The sequence below is a fragment of the Mustela putorius genome, unplaced genomic scaffold (genome assembly GCF_011764305.1).
Source record: "Mustela putorius furo isolate JIRA1106 unplaced genomic scaffold, ASM1176430v1.1 tig00537350_pilon_pilon_pilon, whole genome shotgun sequence".
Taxonomy (NCBI): domain Eukaryota; kingdom Metazoa; phylum Chordata; class Mammalia; order Carnivora; family Mustelidae; genus Mustela; species Mustela putorius.
The window spans coordinates 21985396-22006365 of record NW_025422471.1 but is presented as its reverse complement, the minus strand read 5'-3'; the positions used below and the strand labels follow the sequence as shown (position 1 = coordinate 22006365).

Here is a 20970-nt window from a genome sequence, read left to right as displayed (position 1 = left end):
GCCAGCCATCCAGGTGAAGTCAGGTGGGTGCCGTCAGCATTGAGGTTGGAAATCCTTTCGGACTTAAGACAGAGGTAGATGAGGGTGGGGGACATAGGGAGAAGTTGGTAAAAGGGTAAAGACTTTCAGTGATCAGATGAATAAGGTCTGAGGCTGTCGTGTGTAACATGGTGACTTTCACTGACAACACTACACTGTCTAATTGAAGTTCACTGGAAGGGCAGAACTTAAACGTTCTCAAGGGGAGAAAAGGTCAGTATGTGAGGGGCGGGACATGTTAACTCCACGGTGGGAATCATTTCACAATATAAATGTACGTTAAATAATCACCGTGCGCTTCACATATATTAGAGTTTTTTTCACGTATGCATCAATAAAATTGAAAAATCGAGTCGGATGTAGATGTCTCTCTGAGCCCTGTTTCTTCTCCCTAGGACAACTGCAAGTATGTGCCAAACTCTGGCCAGGAAGACGCAGATAGAGATGGCATCGGGGACGCTTGTGACGAGGACGCTGATGGAGATGGGATCCTCAACGAGCAGGTACGTGCTTGTCGGGAGGGTCAGGGAAGTGCCACATGCCAGGGACGGTGGAAGAAAGCCCGTGAAATCACCTGTTTACACGGGTCATCCCAAGCATTGGTTTCCACGCCTGTGACCCTGTGGCATTGTGACTTTCTGTCCTGAGCGCTGACCACGCGGGACCACAGGGACGGAGGCTGGCTGACCCGCCTCTACCACAGGACCAGCGACTTGGGAGGGACTCTGTAGAATCTGAGTGTTTGGTCTTCTGACCCTTTAGGATAACTGTGTCCTGACTCACAACGTGGACCAAAGGAACAGTGACAAAGATATCTTTGGGGACGCCTGTGATAACTGCCGGACTGTCCTGAATAATGACCAGAAAGACACTGATGGGGATGGAAAAGGAGATGCCTGTGATGATGACATGGATGGAGACGGTGGGCCTGGCTTGCTTTGTCTCTTATTTGGGACTCCTTTGTCCTTTTACCCTTGTTCTCTATTAGGAGCAGAAATAGAATTGCTAACTCGGAAGGCCTCTCACACCGAGTGGTTCCCCGTGATCTGTGTCTGGCCCACCTGTTTACTTTTTTTTTTTTTTTTCCTTGAGAGGGAGAGGTGGGGACAGGCAGAGGGAGAGGGAGAATGTTTAAGCAGGCTTCATGCCCAGTGCAGAGCCGGACACGGGGCTCAATCTCACAAGCCGGAGATCATGACCTGAGCTGAAATTGAGATCCATATACTTAACCAACTAAGCAGCCCGCATGCCCCTGGACCCCTTGTTTCAATAAAGGAGGATCCATAACCCACTCCCCTATTTATTAACTCTGAGTGTTTCTGGAACGCTACATCATTGCCAGAAGCTTTGTAGGAATTCCTTTAAGCAGTGTCTTGTCAGGGCTGGGTCTTTGTAGGGCCTCTGTCCTCCCAGAAAAAGTATATCTCCCCCACCACCTCCTCCAGCATCCTCTCCATGCCCGAGAGCCCTGGAAGTGGAGAGTGGAATGAGTGGGCCTCGAGCAGGGTCGCAGGCTTCAGCTGGGTCTGGCTGCTCCTGCAGAGAGTCGGGTGTCTCCCGGGAGATGCGTCCATGTCCTGCCTATTCCGGGAAGAAGGTGGGGGCAGGAGAGCTGCAGTGCCCAGCTCCTGGCTCCACTGAAGGGGCCTTCACGAGTGTGGGCTGTGTGAACGGCACCCCCGGGAGCCCAGCGTGAGCGCTGGAGCCTCTCTGGATGTGAAGAAGGACATGTTTGGGTTTTTTTTTCTTTTTTAAGATTTATTTATTTATTTGAAAAAGGAGAGTGCAGGGGGTGGGAAGGGGGAGAGAAAGAATCTCAAGCAGACTCCCCCCTGAGCTCCACTAGGGGCTTTGATCTCAAGACCCTGAAATCGAGACCTGAGCTGAAATCAAGAGGCAGCCGTTTCACCAACTGAGCCACCAGGGTGCCCCAAAGGACATTTGTTCCCATATCATTTGCATAACACATAGATGACTGTCATTCAAGTATAGACTGGATCTCATCGTTTGTGAAAAACATTTCACATGACAAGGGCCTTGAAGGAAAATCTTTCCAGAAATATACCCCATTCCCTCCACCCACCCAACCACCACACAACCCCCCCCACTCCAGAATACCTACGCCTCCCTGAAACACGACTTCGTCTTCTATAAGCCTGACTGATGGCCAGATCCAGTGGTATGTGGCAAACCAGCTCAACAAAACAAAAAAGCCCCAAGTTGCAGCATTTGCCAGTTTCCGTGACAGAAATACCACTCCTGCCGTGACTAATGACAGGCTGCTGATATGAAAGGACGCGGTGAGACAAAAGCTGAGAAGAGAGGGACATGGTGGGCCTGGCTCTGGTACGCCGCCGCCCCTGCCCTCAGGTCTCTGTCTTTGCTCACACCCCAACAAGGCCCCTCTCCAGGGTGAGTCCTACCCAGGAGGCCTCAGTGCCCCCGTAGCAGTCTTCCTAGAACCTCCAGGCCAGAAGTATGCAAAAGCCCTTGCCCTTGTGACCTCCTCATCTGGTTGCAGTGATAGCCCTTGACATCTTGGACAACTTAAAACTCCATTGGGAAAGGCCTCAGGTCATCCTCATTGTTAAGTCTCTCAGAATCCATCCTTTGATGTTACTTGCAGATAACTGCTGAGAAATGTAGTGGCTCTGGGATGATGGCCCAGGCACAAGTCACTCCCCAAGTGCCTGGGTACAGGCCTGCTCTCTTAGCGCCTAGAAGTCCATGTTCTAAGACTCTCTGCAATATTCACTTGACTCAGGGAAGTGTTCCTTTCTTGCAGGAATAAAGAATATTCTGGACAACTGCCCAAGAGTTCCCAACCGTGACCAGCAGGACAGGGATGCGGATGGTGTGGGTGATGCCTGTGACAGCTGTCCTGATGTCAGCAACCCTAACCAGGTGAGTAGCTTTTGGGGGATTCAAACTCCAGACTGAGCTCCCCTGTGCAAAGAGTCTTTAAGACACTCTTAAAGATCCCAGCTCAGCTCCTTGCTGTTGCCATGTGCCTCCCTGAGCAAAGGTGGTGGGATTGTATACTTCTGGCCTGGAGGCTCTAGGAAGACTGCCATGGGGGTGCTGAGGCCTCCTGGGCAGGTCTCACAGGTTGCAGACTGCCCGTGAGGTGAGGAGAAGGAGTTGAGTGATGCCCCAAACCTGTGGGTTTGTTGAGAGGAACATGCAACATGGCGGCTAACCACTGGGAGCCTTGTGTCCTTTTAGACCCCAAAGTCCTACAGGACCCATGTATGGATGCCTCAGATGCAGTTCAATCAGCAACGTGTTGTTTCCCTTCTTACTCCTCCTTCCTGTCTAGATAATTGGATAGGATGTGTCATGTATTTTTAAAGCTCTGCGAGAGGGGCGTCATTGTTGCCCTCTGTGACTCACTCCCTCTCTGGCTCAATTCCAACATGCCGAAGCAAAGCAAAATCAGTTTGCCTTGTCCCCAGGCCTTTGGCCGGCTCCCCTCCGACCCGTGCCAGAGTCGCACGTCTCCACCTGCCAGCGTCCTGCCCCGGCGCCCTCTCCAATCAGCTCATCTGGTGTGTAGGCAGCCCCGCCATGTGGCTTGATATTTTGGAAGGCTTTCTTGACAATTCAGCATTGTGCCTACACCAATATGGTGTTGTCCTTTTGCAGTTCTACACCAACCCAATTCCAGAGAAATAATTCCTGAGATGCGGGGATGAAGGGCCAGGTCTGCCTTCTCTGGAACATTCTGTCCATGAAGGCCCAGGGGTAAATAACATGTTCTGTTCTCTTTGCAGTCTGATGTGGATAACGATCTGGTTGGGGACTCCTGTGACACCAATCAGGACAGGTAGGACCCTTTTACCCCAGCTGCATCAGGGCCAGATGAAAAATTCGAGACTATTTTAGCCTTCAGAGCTTGCTGCTGCTTCCTGGCTTTGGGATCTCTCTGAATAGATTGAGAGAGATTGAGCCACTGGTGGGACAGTAGCCCTGCCTCTGGTCAGGGTCACCACACCTCTTTGAAAGTTCTCCATAGCGGGGTGACAGGGTCAGGAGGGGCCTCGGGGCACTCCAGCGAGTGAGACTGTATTACAAGAGAGGCCGAGGGCCATCGTGCTTCAGAGCTGGGGTCTGGAGGACTTGCTAGATGCACACCCCAGGCCCTTCACTTACAAATGGGCTAGGCTTAAGCAAGTCACTGGTCTCTGTGCCCCAGAAAGCTTACCGGAAAAATGGGGATGACAGTGACATGTAGCTCATAGGTCTTTTGTGAAGACTGAGTTAATGGACAGAGTGCACATTACAGTTTCCCTTACATAGAAGCATTTGATAGGGTTAGTGGTTTTATTATTGTACTCTTTGAGCTCAGGAAGGCTTCCCCATGATCCCCGAATAGACAGTTGGCTGAGGGAGCGCCGGGATTTCATGGTCCTTGGAATTTGCTCATTCTGTATCTGTTATTTGGGGGGTAGTGTTCTGGGCAAGCGAGTTTTGTCAACCCTCCTAGCCCCACATGGAGAGAGTCCTGTATTAAGACACAGGGCTGGATCAGATCCAGGATCTGATCGTCACCAGGAACGTCACCAGGAACGTAGACAAGAGCACGTCGGCCTTGAGGGCGCCTGCAGTCAGAAGGGCTCAGTCCCCTCTCATCTGTAGCTGGAATGCTTAGGGAGGTAGCAGGACAGGGATGTGAGAGGTAAGGGATTTGGGAAGGCAGGGCAGGAAGAAGGAGGGATTCCCTTCCCAACTGCCTCTCCCAGGGTGCCCTACAGACAGTGGTTCCCGAGCCCAACCCTATGAAAGGACAGCTCCTAGCAAGCCCCACCTCGGTCCTCGCGCTCAGCGTCCTTGAGGCCGAGTCTACACGAGCCAAGTGAACTTAAAATGTGCTTCTCAAGTGCACTCTCCATTTCTTCCTCTGCAAAGTAGAGAGAATGAAATGTGCCTTGCTGCCTTGGATAAAAATGAACGAGAAAGTAGGTAAAGCTCCCAGCAGAAGGCTGGCCCTCGGGTGACCGGCAACAAGCCGTAGCTGTGTTACTGTTACCGTGGCGTGAGGAGAGGCAAGTCAGCACCAGAGTCTGACATGGGAGGTCACCATTGTTGCGAAGGTGGTGGGACTGGTACCCTGAAATCCCCCTAAGTGGTGGACATCAAGAATTTTCCCTGGGGCGGGTCCTCTTGCCCTGACTGCCATCCAAGGAATCTCCAAGAGATCCTACCCTGTCAGCCTCTAGATATTTGTCTAAAACAACTGACTCATTCTGCTCCATTTTAATACCCACAAACTTGAACCTTGGGGAGGAGGACAGGAACTGCTTGTTTTTGCAAAAAAATGTTCAAGGCTCTATAGAATGGCTTCGAATGGAAATAGTTCCATCTTCCTTTAAAAAAACAGCCCTGCTATAGGCACAGGCATTCCACTGTTGGAGCCGCGTCATTTTCTGCTTATCCAGGTGGGTCTCCTTTTCTCCGGGACCCATCTGGGAAACGGGGCCTGAGGGGCATGGACTCGTCTCTAGCTTCCCTCCCCCTTGCCTGGGAGAGGCCACAGGAAGAGCGGGGTGAAGGGAGCATCCGCTCTGATTCAGAGCAGCCGTGGGAGGCCTCCATTAACCCAGGGAAGCCTCTGGGGACAGGGCAGACTCATCCTTGGGTGGCCGTTAGGCCTGGAGAACAAACAATTGTCACGTGGGCAGAGAACAAGAGTTCTGAGAAGTGCTCGAGAGAAGGAGTGAGCCCAGCCTCCACGTTCCCCTCTCCGGGAGGGGTGGCCTTCTTCTCTCTGTCATTCTCCCTGTGGCATTCAGGTCTGAACCACCTTGGGTCTGCTGGGCAGGGAATGGGAAGAGGACTAGAAAACACCGCAGGGCTTTCCAGGAGCCAGGACATAGAAATGCTTCGTCATAGATTCAAATGTAACATGAAAAATTCTTATAAGCATTTAATCTTCGTAACAACCCTACGAGGTAGGCTCGGTTATGCCCGTTTCACAGATGAGGATACTGAGCCACAGTGGGGTCACACGCTGGTAAGTGGCTGAGCCAGGATTCACACTGTACGTTCTCCGAGTTGGGGGAGGGTGGCAGTGATCAGAGTCCCCTGGGACTGAGAGGAGCATCTGGTCACAACATCAGGAATCACCCTTTAACTTAAGTAGGATATGATCTACTTGTTTTAACAAGATGGGGAAGTAGAAAAAGGATCTCTGAGGCCCAGAGGCCAGGCTTGTCTAAAGACAAACGGGTTTGACAAAAGACAAGCCCCCAAACACCCTTTGTTTCTTATCCCTGTTGTCTGCTCACCGGTGCCACACGTCCTCTCTTCTTTCTCCCGCAGTGATGGAGATGGGCACCAGGACAGCACAGACAACTGTCCCACGGTCATCAACAGTGCCCAGCTGGACACTGATAAAGATGGGATCGGGGACGAGTGTGATGACGACGATGACAATGATGGCATCCCAGACCTGGTGCCCCCTGGACCGGACAACTGCCGGCTGGTCCCTAACCCAGCCCAGGAGGACAGCAACAGTAAGTGGGCCCAGCCCAGGATGGTGTGGGACCCCCCCCCCAGGCGCCCCTTAGGCACACGGTCAGGCCTCTCCCAGAGCTTCTCCAAGCAGCTACAGCTTTTGTGGATAGTGGATGGCCAGTAGACACCATTCTCTAACTCTTCAGAGAAGAGCTGCTTTGCGGCTTCAGAGCAGCTCTGGGATGCGGTCACATGGGACAGGGAAGCAGCCACATGCTCCCACTCAAGGGCCCTGGGCAACTGCTCCACCATCTTGCCTGCTGCTTTCCCCCAGGAGTCACAGAGAAGGAGCAGGGCAAAGAGAAGGGCATGGCAGCAACTGGCTTAGACCGGCTCCCAAAGAGTGCTGCGGGGCCGGGCCGATAGGGAAAAGCACGTGCAAAGCCAGAGACAGGATACAGCAGTGAGGACCATAGTGAGCTGGTGAGGGCATGTCCACCCACAGCTGGACAGTATTTAATTCACGTATTTTAATACCATGTCAGCTGAACAAAACCTACCACAAGCCAGATTCATCCCAAGGATCAGTAGAAATCATGGTCTAGAAATCATGGTCTTAGAAGCACTCTGGTGACAATAATTCCCCTGTTATTCATATGCTCTAGAGAAAGTGCTAGGGGCACTTGCTTATGTAAGGTCAGCCTTAAGATCCACCAGTCCGTGAACACCGGTCTCCTCAGAGAACCTGCAGGGTTTCTTATCAGCTTTGAACAGTTGCCTTCCACTCTGCCCCCAGGAAGTTCTTTCGGTCACACACAGTGGGGTTCACCAGCCCACCATATAGACCCCAGGGTGGGGCCCAGGGCCACCACGGACATAGCTGATTCTGGGCTCTTCTGCCCGCACTGAAAACCGTCTGCTGGGTGGGGCCTGGGTTCCCTTCAGCTCCTGGCCCAGCCCTGTCTCTGTCAAGGAGCAGTGGGGTGTGTGGGTGGCAGCCGGCTCCCGTCCTCCTCCCCCACCCCACTCAGGCGACGGTGTGGGAGACATCTGCGAGACAGACTTTGACCAGGACCAGGTTATCGATCGGATCGACGTCTGCCCGGAGAATGCAGAGGTCACCCTGACCGACTTTAGAGCCTACCAGACTGTGGTCCTGGACCCCGAAGGGGATGCCCAGATCGATCCCAACTGGGTGGTCCTGAACCAGGTACGTGCCATGCGGTGGTGCCTCTCAGCACAGCCCTTCTGCGAGGGGACAGGTAACGTGGGAGGGGGCACCGACCCGGGCTGCAGAGACTCCTCACCGTAGCCCTGTGACCGAGCACGGCTACTAGCGCCGGCTCACATGGGAGACAGAGCCGCACCTGTCTGTGATGCCGGCTCAGGGGAGCACCGCAGGGTGTGGCGGAGCACGCTGGGATGGGGCTCCAGGCGGGCCCTAGAGCTGTGCTCGTGCACTCTCCCAAAGACCACCCCCCCACACACATCCTCCTCGTCAGACTACAGCAGGCTAGCAGACTAGCACAGAGAGGCTGAGACACTTTAGGGTCACCGAGCCAGTCACATTCATCAGAAGCGTATGTTCTCCCCAAATGAAGCGGATCCAGCAGACCCTTCATTACAGTTCTAGCAAAATTCTTTCTGTTCCGCATTTTCTTTTCCCCTCACAAGTCTGTGGTTTCTTGGAGCACAGAACGAGGTAGAGCAGTTGCTCATATAATGCATCTTTGTGTGGAGGTCAGAGCTCGCTGACCACTCCCTAGCGCGCCGGAGGCCCTGGGCTTCCTCAAGCTTCTCCACCCTCTGCGGTGGCCCTTAACTCCTTCCACTATCTCTGCAGGGCATGGAGATTGTGCAGACCATGAACAGCGACCCCGGCCTGGCAGTGGGTAGGTCCAGGTCCTCTGTACCCTGTCGCTAGAATCCAGTCTTTGCAGCTCCTTCCGGGGCTGGTCTGCTCTTCTGACCTGCTTCTGATCCCTCCAGGGTACACGGCATTTAACGGAGTTGACTTTGAAGGGACCTTCCATGTGAACACCCAGACAGACGACGACTATGCCGGCTTCATCTTCGGTTACCAAGACAGCTCCAGCTTCTATGTGGTCATGTGGAAGCAGACAGAGCAGACGTACTGGCAAGCTACGCCATTCCGGGCTGTCGCCGAGCCTGGCATCCAGCTTAAGGTAGCCACGGTTCTCAGTCAGTCATCTCCCCTCGGAGCCCTTCACCCTCCTTATAAGTCCTGTTCTTCCATAGGGCATTTAGTTCATCTGTGAAACTGAGGTGTTTATGCTTGAGTTCAGGGCAGGGCCCACCCAGGGCCTTGCCTTCATTCCTTCATACAAGCCACATCTTAACCTCTGAGTGACTGACGGGGAGTTGGGGGGACTCTGGGGACATGTCAGCAGGTGCACACTGCCAGAAACTGGCTCATCTGTTCCTGCGCTAGGGCCAGCTCGGTCTAGAGATGCTACCTCTGTCACTCCTGCTGGGAGAAAAGGCAGCCTTTTGAGCACTCATTGGACAGATGTGGGGAGCAAGGGATTCACAGCAGGAAAAACATGGAATGGGTTAATGGGGTGTCAGCCAGTGTTAATGACTCAAGGACTAAGGGTGACCTCAGTAGAAAGGGCATTTAAGTGTTTATGCTTTCATCCAGATCCAAGGCAGCCAGATCATAACCATGAAGTCAGCACCCGACGGACCCAGGATGGGTGGGCTGTGCCTTCTGTTCTAGAACCTTGCCTATATCCTTTTCAGGCTGTGAAGTCTAAGACGGGCCCCGGGGAGCATCTCCGCAACTCCCTGTGGCACACGGGGGACACCAGTGACCAGGTCCGGCTGCTATGGAAGGACTCAAGGAACGTGGGCTGGAAGGATAAGGTCTCCTACCGCTGGTTCCTGCAGCACAGGCCCCAGGTGGGCTACATCAGGTACGTGCAGGACACAGCTCCTCACCAGGCAGAGGAAGCAAAGCTCCCCCCCACCCAACTCCTGCATCACAGGGCTGACCCAGGATGGCCTCCAGGACTGCCGAGATGTCTGGCTACAGCTCCCAGCAAAGAAGTGGGAAGGAGACACCCAAGCCCAAACCAACCACATGGACATTAGGGCCAAGCTGAGGGTAGAGGGACCTTCTCCACAGCAGGGCAGGGGCGGGGTTCTCAGCATTGGAGGATGGAGGTGCCCAACTGATGCTCCCCTTTCTGCCATGCCGACCAGTGTGGGGGAGATGGGGTTCAGCCTCCCCTCCACCCCTGCCCTGGATGGCAGCTTATTCATGAAGAGGTCACGGTGCACTGCCGTGAGTCCCTATGGTCCTTCCCTGCTGGACTAGAAACACCGTGAAGGCCATGCCAGGATCTCATTTTACCTTGTTCTCCTCGCTGCCAGGCCTTCCCACATGGGGCAGGAACTGATTTTCCTGGGAGCCCACACAATCTGCCTCCTTTCCCTCTAGAACGATTGAAAAACACTCAAAACTATTCTCAGCAGCCGCGGATGGCTTAGGCTGCATCCTTGAAACTGAGACCATGTACTTACTCTCAGTCCTCAGACTTGCAGATCAACACGGAGGCCTCTGACGTAGCACACTGAGGAAGGAGTACTCATCATGGTCTCCTGACCAGGGCAGGAAGGCAGCCTCGTGGAAAAACAATCAGGACCGCTAGTTCACGTTTTCTTCTTCTGTGAGACATTAAGTCCAATGTACTGTTTGTCACACAGGGAGATAGATGATCGTGGTCTCAGCCCTGTGAAGGCTAGGGCCTCCTTTTCTGTCCCAGAATGAAACTGTAGAAAATACAATCTGATCCCTAACCCCTATAACAGACAAATAAGAATGTTTAACAAAATCACGCCAATGCCTAGACACCATGACTCCATGACATGAAATGGAGGCAGCGACATTCTAATGCAAATTGTTCTGCTGGTGACTTAAGGTCTAAAAGGGAGAACAGCTCTTTTTACGCAAAACAAAGTGTTCCATCATTTCTCAATTTACCCCAGAAAATTCAGTATATATTAAAGCAGTGCAGAAAATACCTGATGTTCACAAGTAAAAGGAAGTTGGGTTCTAGGTCCAGATAATTATAAACAGGCTCTTCACCTACGCAAGTGTCTGGAGGAACTCTCCAAATGCATACAGCTTGCAAGACAAGCTTTTGTTCTCTCCAGGGCCTTGTAAGCCCTTCAGCATCCCTGGCTTCTATCATAAAATGCCAAAGAAACAGCCAGAAATGTCCCCACAAATTTCTAAAACCTGTTTTTAGGGAGTGCTACTGCCCCCCGACCAGGATCACTATTCTGAGATTCCAGCAGATTCTGTCATTCAGAACAAAGGAAAAGCAGTGGTTGTGAAGCATGATGTCTAGACAAGGTAACCCAAAGGACAGTGAGGTCACCAAGACTCTTGGTCCTAGGTCATAGTGTGGTGTAACTCTGCAGCAGGTACCCATCGAGTTTATATGCCCAACATCATGTTGGACCTTTGGAGACCAAGAATTTTGGCGGGCATGAACATACAGTGCTTGACCATGTGGAGCTCCCAATCTAGTAGGGAAGGGGCAACAGCTAGAGCACAATTGAGGCCTGTGAAAATGGATTATGAAGCAGCAAAGAAGTAGGTCTGACCTTGACCTCGGTGTGAGTTTCCTGGTGACTGGCTTGGGCTGTGTTGTCTGCAGAGTGCGATTTTATGAAGGCTCCGAGTTGGTGGCTGACTCTGGGGTCACCATAGACACCACCATGCGTGGAGGCCGGCTTGGCGTGTTCTGCTTCTCCCAAGAAAACATCATTTGGTCCAACCTCAAGTATCGCTGCAATGGTAACGTACATTCTCGTTACTATACAATATCAGAATTAGAATCCATCAAGTAACACCACCTTATGTTTATAGCACATTTTCCTCCCAGAAGCCCAAAGCCCATGCCCTGTATTCATTAACATGTAACCATCTCTGTGTAACTGAAGTAAATGATAGATTTTTTTTTTTCCTATTTGATAGATGAGGAAATTGAGACCCATAGAATTTAACTGCTTGGCTTAGGATTTGGGGGTTCAGTGAGAAATTCAGTCAGATTTAATTTACAGGCAGCCTTTATTTTCTTATGGCTCAAACATAATCACACTCAAAATCCATTCTGCCTGCTAATTTCCTTTAGGCCTGTGAATGAGCACTCCTGGGCTTTAAGCCAACAATTTGCAAAGCAGCCCGAGGTAGAAAATGGCTGTGGAGCCTTCTGGGGCCTGTTGCTCGGGCTAACAGCGACCCCTACAGGACGCTTGCACAGCACGAGATAGACCAGGATCCCGGTGGAAGGAGCCTTCCTAACCCTCTGTGCCTGTTCTTGTTTCCAGACACCATCCCAGAGGACTTCCAAGAGTTTCAAACCCAGAATTTCGATCGCCTGGATAATTAAACCAAGGAGGCAGTCCGTAAATGCTTTTCCAAACACTAAAGCCCTATATTTTTTAACTTCCTACAACTTTTTTTATATACACCGTGGCTTTCTTTTTTACCAGTCCAGATATGTAAAACTTTTTATATGAATGTGGCAATAAAGAAGAGATAATTTCTAAAAACCATGTTACTCAGATATTGCTTACGTGTGGCTCAGGCTTTGAGGGTGTGTGTGTTGTTCTCGGAGGGATGCACGTTGAACTTGAAGGGGCATCTTTTTCGTTGTTCAGACTGGGTCAGTCCTTGAGACTGAGCAAGTGTGTGAGTCAGAAGTCTCACACCAGAGATCTCTGTGGTCACCCCAGCTTCCCTTCACAGGAAAGGCTAACAGTGCCATCAGCAGCTTCCTTCTTCTGGGGAAGGAGCCTCAAAAACACCTGCTCAGGGGAGCCTTCCCCGAGAAGACATTTCCTGACCAATCCTGGAGCAAATTTGTTCAATCTTTTCTGACTCCCTCCCCCACTCCACACACACCTTCCACACCAGCACCTTCAGTGCCTGTTATGCTTGTAGATTTGGCTCCCCCTAGTGGAAGGCAAACTTACTGAGCTAAAGGACCCTGTCTTACTGTCATCCATATCCCCCACGCTCAGCTTAGTACCTGGATGTAGTAAATACCCAGTAAGCGTTTGCTGGCTGGTGGGCTGGCCGCCTCTTAAGTTATGAGACAGCAGTGCAGGTGGAGCCTGTAATCCCTCCTACAACTCAGACAGCTCCTCGCAATATGTGCTCCAACCATGATGGTCTCCCTGACATCCCATGAGTGTGGTACAGAGACGTGCCTCATCTCTACACTAGCCTTCTACCATTCCGTTTGTAAGGCAAAGAGCCTGGCAAGTTTTTACAAATTCCCTAAGAATTCTCCTTCAAAGAATATTGCTGGGTAGTAAACCATCCCTCTATTCCCCAATTCCCGGAGGTCTCGTGAATCCTAAATAAAGGAGAGACGCGGTCACCACAGTTGGAGCATGATTTCAGTAGGCAGAAAATACAAGGGCAGACGCATGACCAATGAGAGATACAGAGGGTTTCGCAGTATCTACCCACACATGTAAACCCAACAGACAGATGTTGCCTCATAATGCAGAACATTTGATCTCCCACATCAAGGTTTTCAGTGAGTGGCCCGAATTCAGGCCTACAACCGTTCCCTCCATGGACACTGTCTAGTCTCCCAGGGGGATTCTGCTCCAGGACCTGCCTTCCAAGGATTTCTGTGCCATGTTGCTCTCAAGGGTTTTTCCCAGTCTGTGGTTCTATATCTACAAGTCTTTCCCAATTCCAAAAAAACCTTAGGAGGACAAGTTCACTTGGTTGGAGATCTCTTTCGATCTTCTCCTTTTCCTCAATTTTTGTATCTCCCTGGAAGGTTATTTCTGAGCGCTTAGGGACTCTAGGAGCTCTTCCACCCACTGTATCAATAGTACCGTTAGGTTAGACCTTTGTAGCCATTTTAATGCCCTTTTACTGTGCAGCATATATAATAATGCTTTTGGCAGCATATATAATAATGCCCTTTCACTGAGTCTCTGGCACTTTCCTAAGCAGTCTGATGAAAACCACAGATCTACTTCTTGAGAGATTTCATTCTCATCATTGAAGTACATACCAGATCCTGGGCCGGAAATATGTTCATCTCTAGGGGGAGGTTGTGTTGATCAGCTCTGGATGTGAATCTGAGATGAATTCTTACAGTATCTTGATCTGACATGCAGTGAGCCTGGTTTCCTTATCGAAACCATCCTATGGCTCCCATGTTCGCTCCTTCCTGAGGCTGGTGGAAAGAGGAGGCAGCCTTTCTGTGCCCTCCCCACCCTCAAGTCTCCCCACCATGAGCTCTGCCATTGCTCTGAGAAAGCAGCATATCCAAAGGAAAGTTTCCTTAATCCTGCTAGTATCATCAGCCTGCTGGAGATCAAGAATCTAATTGCATCCCTTAGAAAGCTTATTACATTGTTGGGAGGACAAAAGTCATTACATGCAGAGAGCAGACAGATCCAGTGACGTGCTGAAGCCCGCACTTACAGCTCATGAGAGCCAGCCATCAAGTTTTGAGGAATTTTTTGAGCTAGTTGTCAAGCTGTTGATAGCCTGAAATTAGCCATGGTAAAAATATTTACACCACAGAAATTGGCAAACACTACAAAGCAGGGCACCAGAGAGCTGATCGTCAAACATTTACCAACACACAACTGGGTGGGTACACTATCTTGTCTTCTAGTCATCCCTCCTCAATATCTTGGAAATTGGTGTAGAAAGTTTGAAACTTTCAGAAAACTTTTTATTTAAATGGAGAATTGCTGGGGCAACTGGGTGACTCCATTGGTCAAGTGGCCAACTCTTGATTTCAACTCAGGTCATGATCTCAGGGTCTTGAAATCCCAGCCCCACAACGAACAGGTGACAGGCCCCTAGCTGAGCAGGGAGTCTGCTACCCCTCTCCCTCTGTTCCCATACACACACTTTCTCTAAAATAAATAAATCTTTTAAAAAGATTCAAAATGGGGAAGTATCAGAAAAAATATACAGAAAAAGCTTCTTGACAGTGGTCTTGGCAATTATTTTTTTTAATATGATGCCAAGAGCACAAACAGCAAAAGCAAAAGTCAGCAACAGAACTACATGAATCTCAAAAACTTTTGCACAGGAAAAGAAACTGAATGAAAAGACAACCTACAGAACGAGAGAAAAATTCTGCAGACCGTATATCAGATAAGGGGTTAATATTCAATACATATAAAGAATCATACTACTCAATAATTTTAAAAATCTGATTTTAAAGTGGACAGAAGGGGCACCTGGGTGGCTCAGTGGGTTAAGCCGCTGCCTTCGGCTCAGGTCATGATCTCAGGGTCCTGGGATCGAGTCCCGCATCGGGATCTCTGCTCAGCAGGGAGCCTGCTTCCCTCTCTCTCTCTCTGCCTGCCTCTCTGACTACTTGTGATTTCTCTCTGTCAAATAAATAAAATCTTTTAAAAAAAAATAAAATAAAAAAATAAAGTGGACAGAAGAAGTAAAGAGTTTTCCAAAGAGGACATCAAAATGGCCAATAGGCCCATGAAAGACCCTCAGGCAACTTCACCAAGGGTGACAAGAATCAGCAGGGGCTGATGAGGATCTGATGAAAAGGGAACCCTTTTACACTGTTGGCGAGAAAGTAAACTGGTCCAATCACTATGAAAACCAATATCAAGTTTCCTCAAAAAATTAAAAATAGGTCTACCATACCATCCAAGCATTTCTGCTTCCGGGCATATACCCAAAGGAAAGGAAAACAGGAGCCCAACCTGGTATCTGCGCCCCATGTTTACCACAGCATTAGTCACAGTGGCCAAGATATGGAAACAACCTGAATGCCTGTCAGTGGATGAGAGGATGGAAAGGGTGTGGTAAATATCCACAACGGAATATCGTTCAGCCCCAAGAAAGGAGAAAATCCTGCCATTTGCCACAATATGACGGACCTTGAGCACAATATTCTAAGTGAGATAAGTCAGAGAAAGAGAAGTACTTACATATGATATCACTTACATGTGGAACCTAAAAACATCAAACTCCCAAAACACAGAGTAAAATGGTACTTGCCAAAGGATGGGGTAGGGGGGATAAGATTGATGGTGTTTAAGAGTACAAACTTGCAAATAAGTAGTAGTAAATAAGTCACAGAGATCTGAAGTATAGTATAATGAGTATAGACAGTATTGTGCTACAATCATCAAACTACTAAGGGACTAAAACTTAATTATCCCAACTGCCAAAAGGAAAGAATAATTACATAACATGATAGAAGTGCTAAATATCACTACGATGGCCATCTTCTATTACAAAGGTCTCCAATTAACAAGTCGTAATGCTTAAATGTACACATTACATGTCAAATAGACTAAATTAAAAAAGGGGGGAGAAGTGGAAAATTTTGTGAGAATCAGGAAACACTTGAGAAAGTCTAGCCCGATACCAGCCACACAGTATGAGAACAGACTGGCCTGTGTGGGCCCCTCTCCCCCATCCTGAAACCAGGACTTTTCAATGTTTATACCCAACCCTAGCGCAGAAACTCAAGTTTCTCTGAGTTCTATTCATGTTATTAAGGTCTTCATTTGAATCTTATTAAGAGTTGGAGCAACCCTCACTCACCAACTAGGATTAACTCATTCTATTAGCTATCTTCCTCCTGACTGTCCATTGAGACCAAGGGTCCTGAGGGAGGGAGGGAGGGGTGATGGGGAAAACAAGAAGGATGTCGCTGTGGGGAAGACCATACCAGGAGAGACTCCCACAGGATGTGGGGAGAACTCCTCGGGCAGGAGGAGGGCACTGATGCCATGAGGAGAAGGCCCAGGGGCATGGAAGCAGGGGCAGAGAGAAAAAAAGAGCACATTTTGCCTTCATCCAACAAAAGGGAAGCTCTTCCTCCTCTTCTTCCAGGTTATTATCTCTATATCTGAGAACTATTACAGGTGACTGTCCTCAGATTAATTTTAATGCTGGGCTATGGAATGAAAGAGAATGAGAGAGATACAGAATCCAGTCACCCATTATTTAAGTATCTATAAGCATTCTTTATGACCCAGACTAGAAAGATAACTTGGAATAAATATACTGATACAGCTAAAAAGAATCTGGTCTGGAAGAAACTAGAGAACTAGGTCATTGAGGATACGAATCAAGGGGAGTAAGGTGTGAGGTACTCTTGTAAAAGGCCATATACTTAGGGTCCCTAAAATCACTGGGTTTATGAGCAGTCAGCCTTCCTTTCAAAGTTATGAACAAAATCCCCTGCAGTGTCCCCAGCTCCATATCCTACATCCTTGCCTACATCTTTGGCTAATAAATAACCTTAGTCCACCGAGAAGCTTACCCTAAATTTCTTGAGACAGTAGTTTCCTTAATGGGTCAGGGTTTTTTTACTCCTGAGAAAACTTAAAATTAAGTATAGAGACACTAAACCCACTATCCTAGTATTGTTGTGTAGTGTTTAAGAACTGTCTTTGAATATATGGTGTGTATTTTTTTTTTTTTAGATTTATTTATTATAGAGAGTATGAGAGTGAGTGAATGCACGTTGTGGGGGGCAGAGGGAGAGAATCTCAAGCAGACCCTTTGCTGAGCATGGGAGGGGAAGATGGGGCTCCATCTCTCAACCCATGAGATCATGACCTGAGCTGAACCCAACTCAGGTCATTTAACCAACCAAGCCACCCAAGCACCCCTGAATATGTGATATTTAAAATACTGAAGGGGCACCTGGCTGGTTCAGTTGGAAGAGCACAGGACTCTTGATCTCATAGTTGTGAGTTTGAGTCCCATGTTGGGTATAGAGATTACTTAAATAAATACATTTTTTATTTTTATTTATTTTTTTAAAGATTTTATTTATTTATTAGACAGAGATCATAAGTAGGCAGAGAGGCAGGTGGAGAGAGAGAGAGGAGGAAGCAGGCTCCCTGTGGAGAAGAGAGGCTGATGTGGAGCTCGATCCCAGGACCCTGAGATCATGACCTGAGCCGAAGGCAGAGGCTTTAACCCACTAAGCCACCCAGGCACCCCAATAAATAAAATCTTTATTAAAAGATCTAAAAAAAAAAAAAAAGCAGCCATCCAAAAAAAAGAAAAAATCTTTTTTTTGCAACGAAGTGGATGGAACTAGAGGGTATTATGCTAAGCAAAATAAATCCATCAGAGAAAGACAATTATCATATGAACTCTCTGGTATGAGGAATGTAAGAAACAAGACAGAGGATCACAGGGGAAGAGAGGTTAAAGTGAAACAAGACAAAACAAGAGAGGGAGACCAACTGTAAAAGAATCTTGATCATAGGAAACAAACTGACTGGCTGCTGGAGGGGAGGTGGAGTAGGGGATGGGGTAACTGGGTGATGGTGCTGACTCACACATGCTGAATTGCGCTCTGAGGGAGAACGCTCAGAGCCCACCCCCCCTCCACCCCCGCCTGAAGCCTGAATGCAAGCGTCATCAGGGAACAGGAACTATGAAAGGGAAATGGGGTCAGTGTCTTAAGGAGCTACCCCACCACTGTCTGAACCACCTGAAATGTAGATGATCTAAAGTGTAGGATCCTCTCTGGGTTTCTGGGACCTACAGAAAAGGAAAAGGAGAAAAACAGCTACCAAGAATACTGTTTGGACAAGTTAGACTTATGGGATGAAATCAGAGTTGCTCAAAAGGCAGCGGGGGGATGTAGCAGAAGAAGAAGGAAAAGGGATTTCCCCGAGGCTGGAGGAGCAGAAGGGTGGTGGGGGCCCAGAGTGGCCTTGTCTGCCGCACCCCTATGTGGTATGAGAAAACGTGAGAAGCCTCTCAGGGGGTACCTGCTCCTGACTGTGGCCTGGGCACCCGGCCTACACCCCGCAGCAGTGCCCAGGGAGCCGCGCTCGGGAGGACAGGCAGGCCCATCGTGAGGAGCGCCGAGGTAGACAACCCGAATAAAAGGACCACCTTCTCTCCCCATGCCCCATAAGTCCAGGGAACCCACGGATGGGTCGAGGAAGGAGTCCCATTAGGAACTGAATGCAGGCTGATGGAGTGAGAGAGCAGGGGGATGGAGCAAAAGCTGGGAGCAGGGCTCTGTTTAGCCCTAACAGACAGGAGCTGACAGAAAAGTTAAGGAAGGGAGGACATGAGGGCCAGGGCCAAACCACCTGTGTTCCGGGGAAGGAAGGAGGCCACAGGGAGAACCAGGACCACCTCCAGGCCCCCCACACTCCCAACTCCAAAAGGTGTTTCTGGTGACACTGTCCCTCCAACCCTGTCACCAGAGGCCAAAGTAGGCAGACTTGGACCCTCTTTTCTGCAGAAAGAGGGAGTCTGCCAAGCATATCCACTCTTCTAAAACTCCTGTACCTCTGTAGTTTCTAGAAGAAGAAATGGAATAGAATCAAAGTTAAGAAAGTATCAAGGAGGGACGCCTGGGTGGCTCAGTTGGTTGGACGACTGCCTTCGGCTCAGGTCATGATCCTGGAGTCCCGAGATCGAGTCCCGCATCGGACTCCCAGCTCCATGGGGAGTCTGCTTCTCTCTCTGACCTTCTCCTCGTTCATGCTCTCTCTCACTGTCTCTCTCGCAAGTAAATAAATAAAATCTTTAAAAAAAAAAATTATCAAGGAAACCAATCAACAGTTTAAACTGATTCAGCAGAATACTAGCTAAGAGAAGTATGGGTGATTAGATGATATAAATGGGAAAAAATAAAATGGAAGTCAAACAACCTCAGCTTTACCTCCTAATTCACATCACCAAGGTTGGACCGCAGCTCAGTTTCTTGAGCCCCTACAAACTGACCTGGATGAGTCAGCTTCTACTATTGGATTTGTTTCTAAAACTGAAAGATGCCTGTGTTTAGGGAATAGAAGATATTTGCAAATGACACTACAGGCAAAAGGCTGATATCCAAGATCTATAAAGAACTCCTCAAACTCAACACTCAAAAAACAGATAATCACATCAAAAAAATGGGCAGAAGACATGAACAGACACTTCTCCAAAGAAGACATGCAAATGGCTAACAGACACACGAAAAAATGTTCATCGTCATTAGCAATCAGGAACATTCAAATCAAAAGCACATTGAGATACCACCTTATACCAGTTAGAATGGCCAAAATTAATAAGACAGGAAACAACAAGTGTTAGAGAGGATGTGGAGAAAGGGGAACCCTCTTACACAGTTGGTGGGAATGCAAGTTGGTGCAGCCACTTTGGAAAACAGTGTGGAGATTCCTTAAGAAATTAAAAGTAGAGCTACCCTATGACCCTGCGAATGCACTACTGGATATGTACCCCAAAGATACAAAAGTAGTGAAAAGAAGGGCCATCTATACTCCAATGTTTATAGCAGCAATGGCCACAGTTACCAAACTGTGGAAAGAGCCAAGATGCCCTTCAACAGATGAATGGATAAGGAAGATGTGGTCCATATCTACAATGGAGTATTACACCTCCATCAGAAAGGATGAATACCCAACTTTTGTATCAACATGGACAGGACTGGAGGAGATTATGCTGAGTGAAATAAGTCAAGCAGAGACAGTCAATTCTCATATGGTTTCACTTACTTGTGGAGCATAAGGAATAACAGGGGGACATTGGGAGATGGAGAGAAGTGAGTTGGAGGAAATGGGGCGGGGGTGGGGGAGATGAACCATGAGACACTGTGGACTCTGAGAAACAAACTGAGGGTCTTGGAGGAGCCTGGGGTGAGGGATGGGTGACCAGGTGGTGGGTATTAAGGAGGGCACGTATTGCATGGAGCACTGGGTGTGGTGCATAAACAATGAATGCTGGAACACTGCAAAAATAAAATAAAAAATTTTTTAAATGCCTGTGTTTGGACCAAGCCATGTTCTGCACCTAGAAATTCCACAAACAGCCACTGAGCCGAGTGATCCATGTTGGTGGGGGAACCCAGGTCTTGACCCCACCCTTGAGGGGCAACTCTTGAAGTCACAGCTTCGGTTCCAAGTACCCTGAAGAAAAGATTCATTTCAAATCTTTACCCAAGCTATGATCTAGCACACAAGTCTCCCTTCACTAAGTTTACCTTGTTAAGTAGTATCAGAATTTTTTAAAGATTTTATTTATTTATTTATTTATTTGAGAGAGAGAGAAAGAGAGAGAAGACGAGCATGAAATGGGTAAGGTCAGAGAGAGAAGCAGGCTCCCCGCTGCTCAGGGAGCAGGATGCCGAACTTGATCCCAGGACTCCAGGATCATGATCTGAGTGGAAGGCAGACGCTTCACCAAATGAGCCACCCAGGCACCCTAAATAGTATCAGATTTATACATTATAAAACACAATAGGAAATCACTGTCGGGAACATATGTCTCAACAACAAAAAAAGTTTCCTAACTAGTGTGAATATCTCTTACCATATCTGGGGGGGGGGGCGGTTCTTCTAAATAGCTGTGGTTGGTCTTTTGATAGAATGCAGTAGAAAAACAATGGAGGTCTAATGTCAAAGAAAAATTTATGGAAGGAAAATTCTCATTAA

General features: G+C 48.8%; 1 protein-coding gene across 1 annotated transcript in view; it reads left to right on the top strand.

Annotated features, from left to right (window-relative positions):
• THBS4 (thrombospondin 4) overlaps positions 1-12081 on the top strand; it is a 44913-nt gene extending 32832 nt beyond the window's left edge. The window contains exons 12-22 of the mRNA XM_004766802.3: positions 435-542; positions 802-961; positions 2825-2943; positions 3813-3865; positions 6361-6554; positions 7527-7705; positions 8339-8387; positions 8485-8681; positions 9259-9431; positions 11184-11323; positions 11857-12081. Of these exons, the coding sequence (XP_004766859.2) occupies positions 435-542; positions 802-961; positions 2825-2943; positions 3813-3865; positions 6361-6554; positions 7527-7705; positions 8339-8387; positions 8485-8681; positions 9259-9431; positions 11184-11323; positions 11857-11918 (1434 nt within the window). The 3' untranslated portion in view covers positions 11919-12081. The remainder of the gene's footprint in view (positions 1-434; positions 543-801; positions 962-2824; positions 2944-3812; positions 3866-6360; positions 6555-7526; positions 7706-8338; positions 8388-8484; positions 8682-9258; positions 9432-11183; positions 11324-11856) is intronic.
• Positions 12082-20970: the final 8889 nt, after the last annotated feature.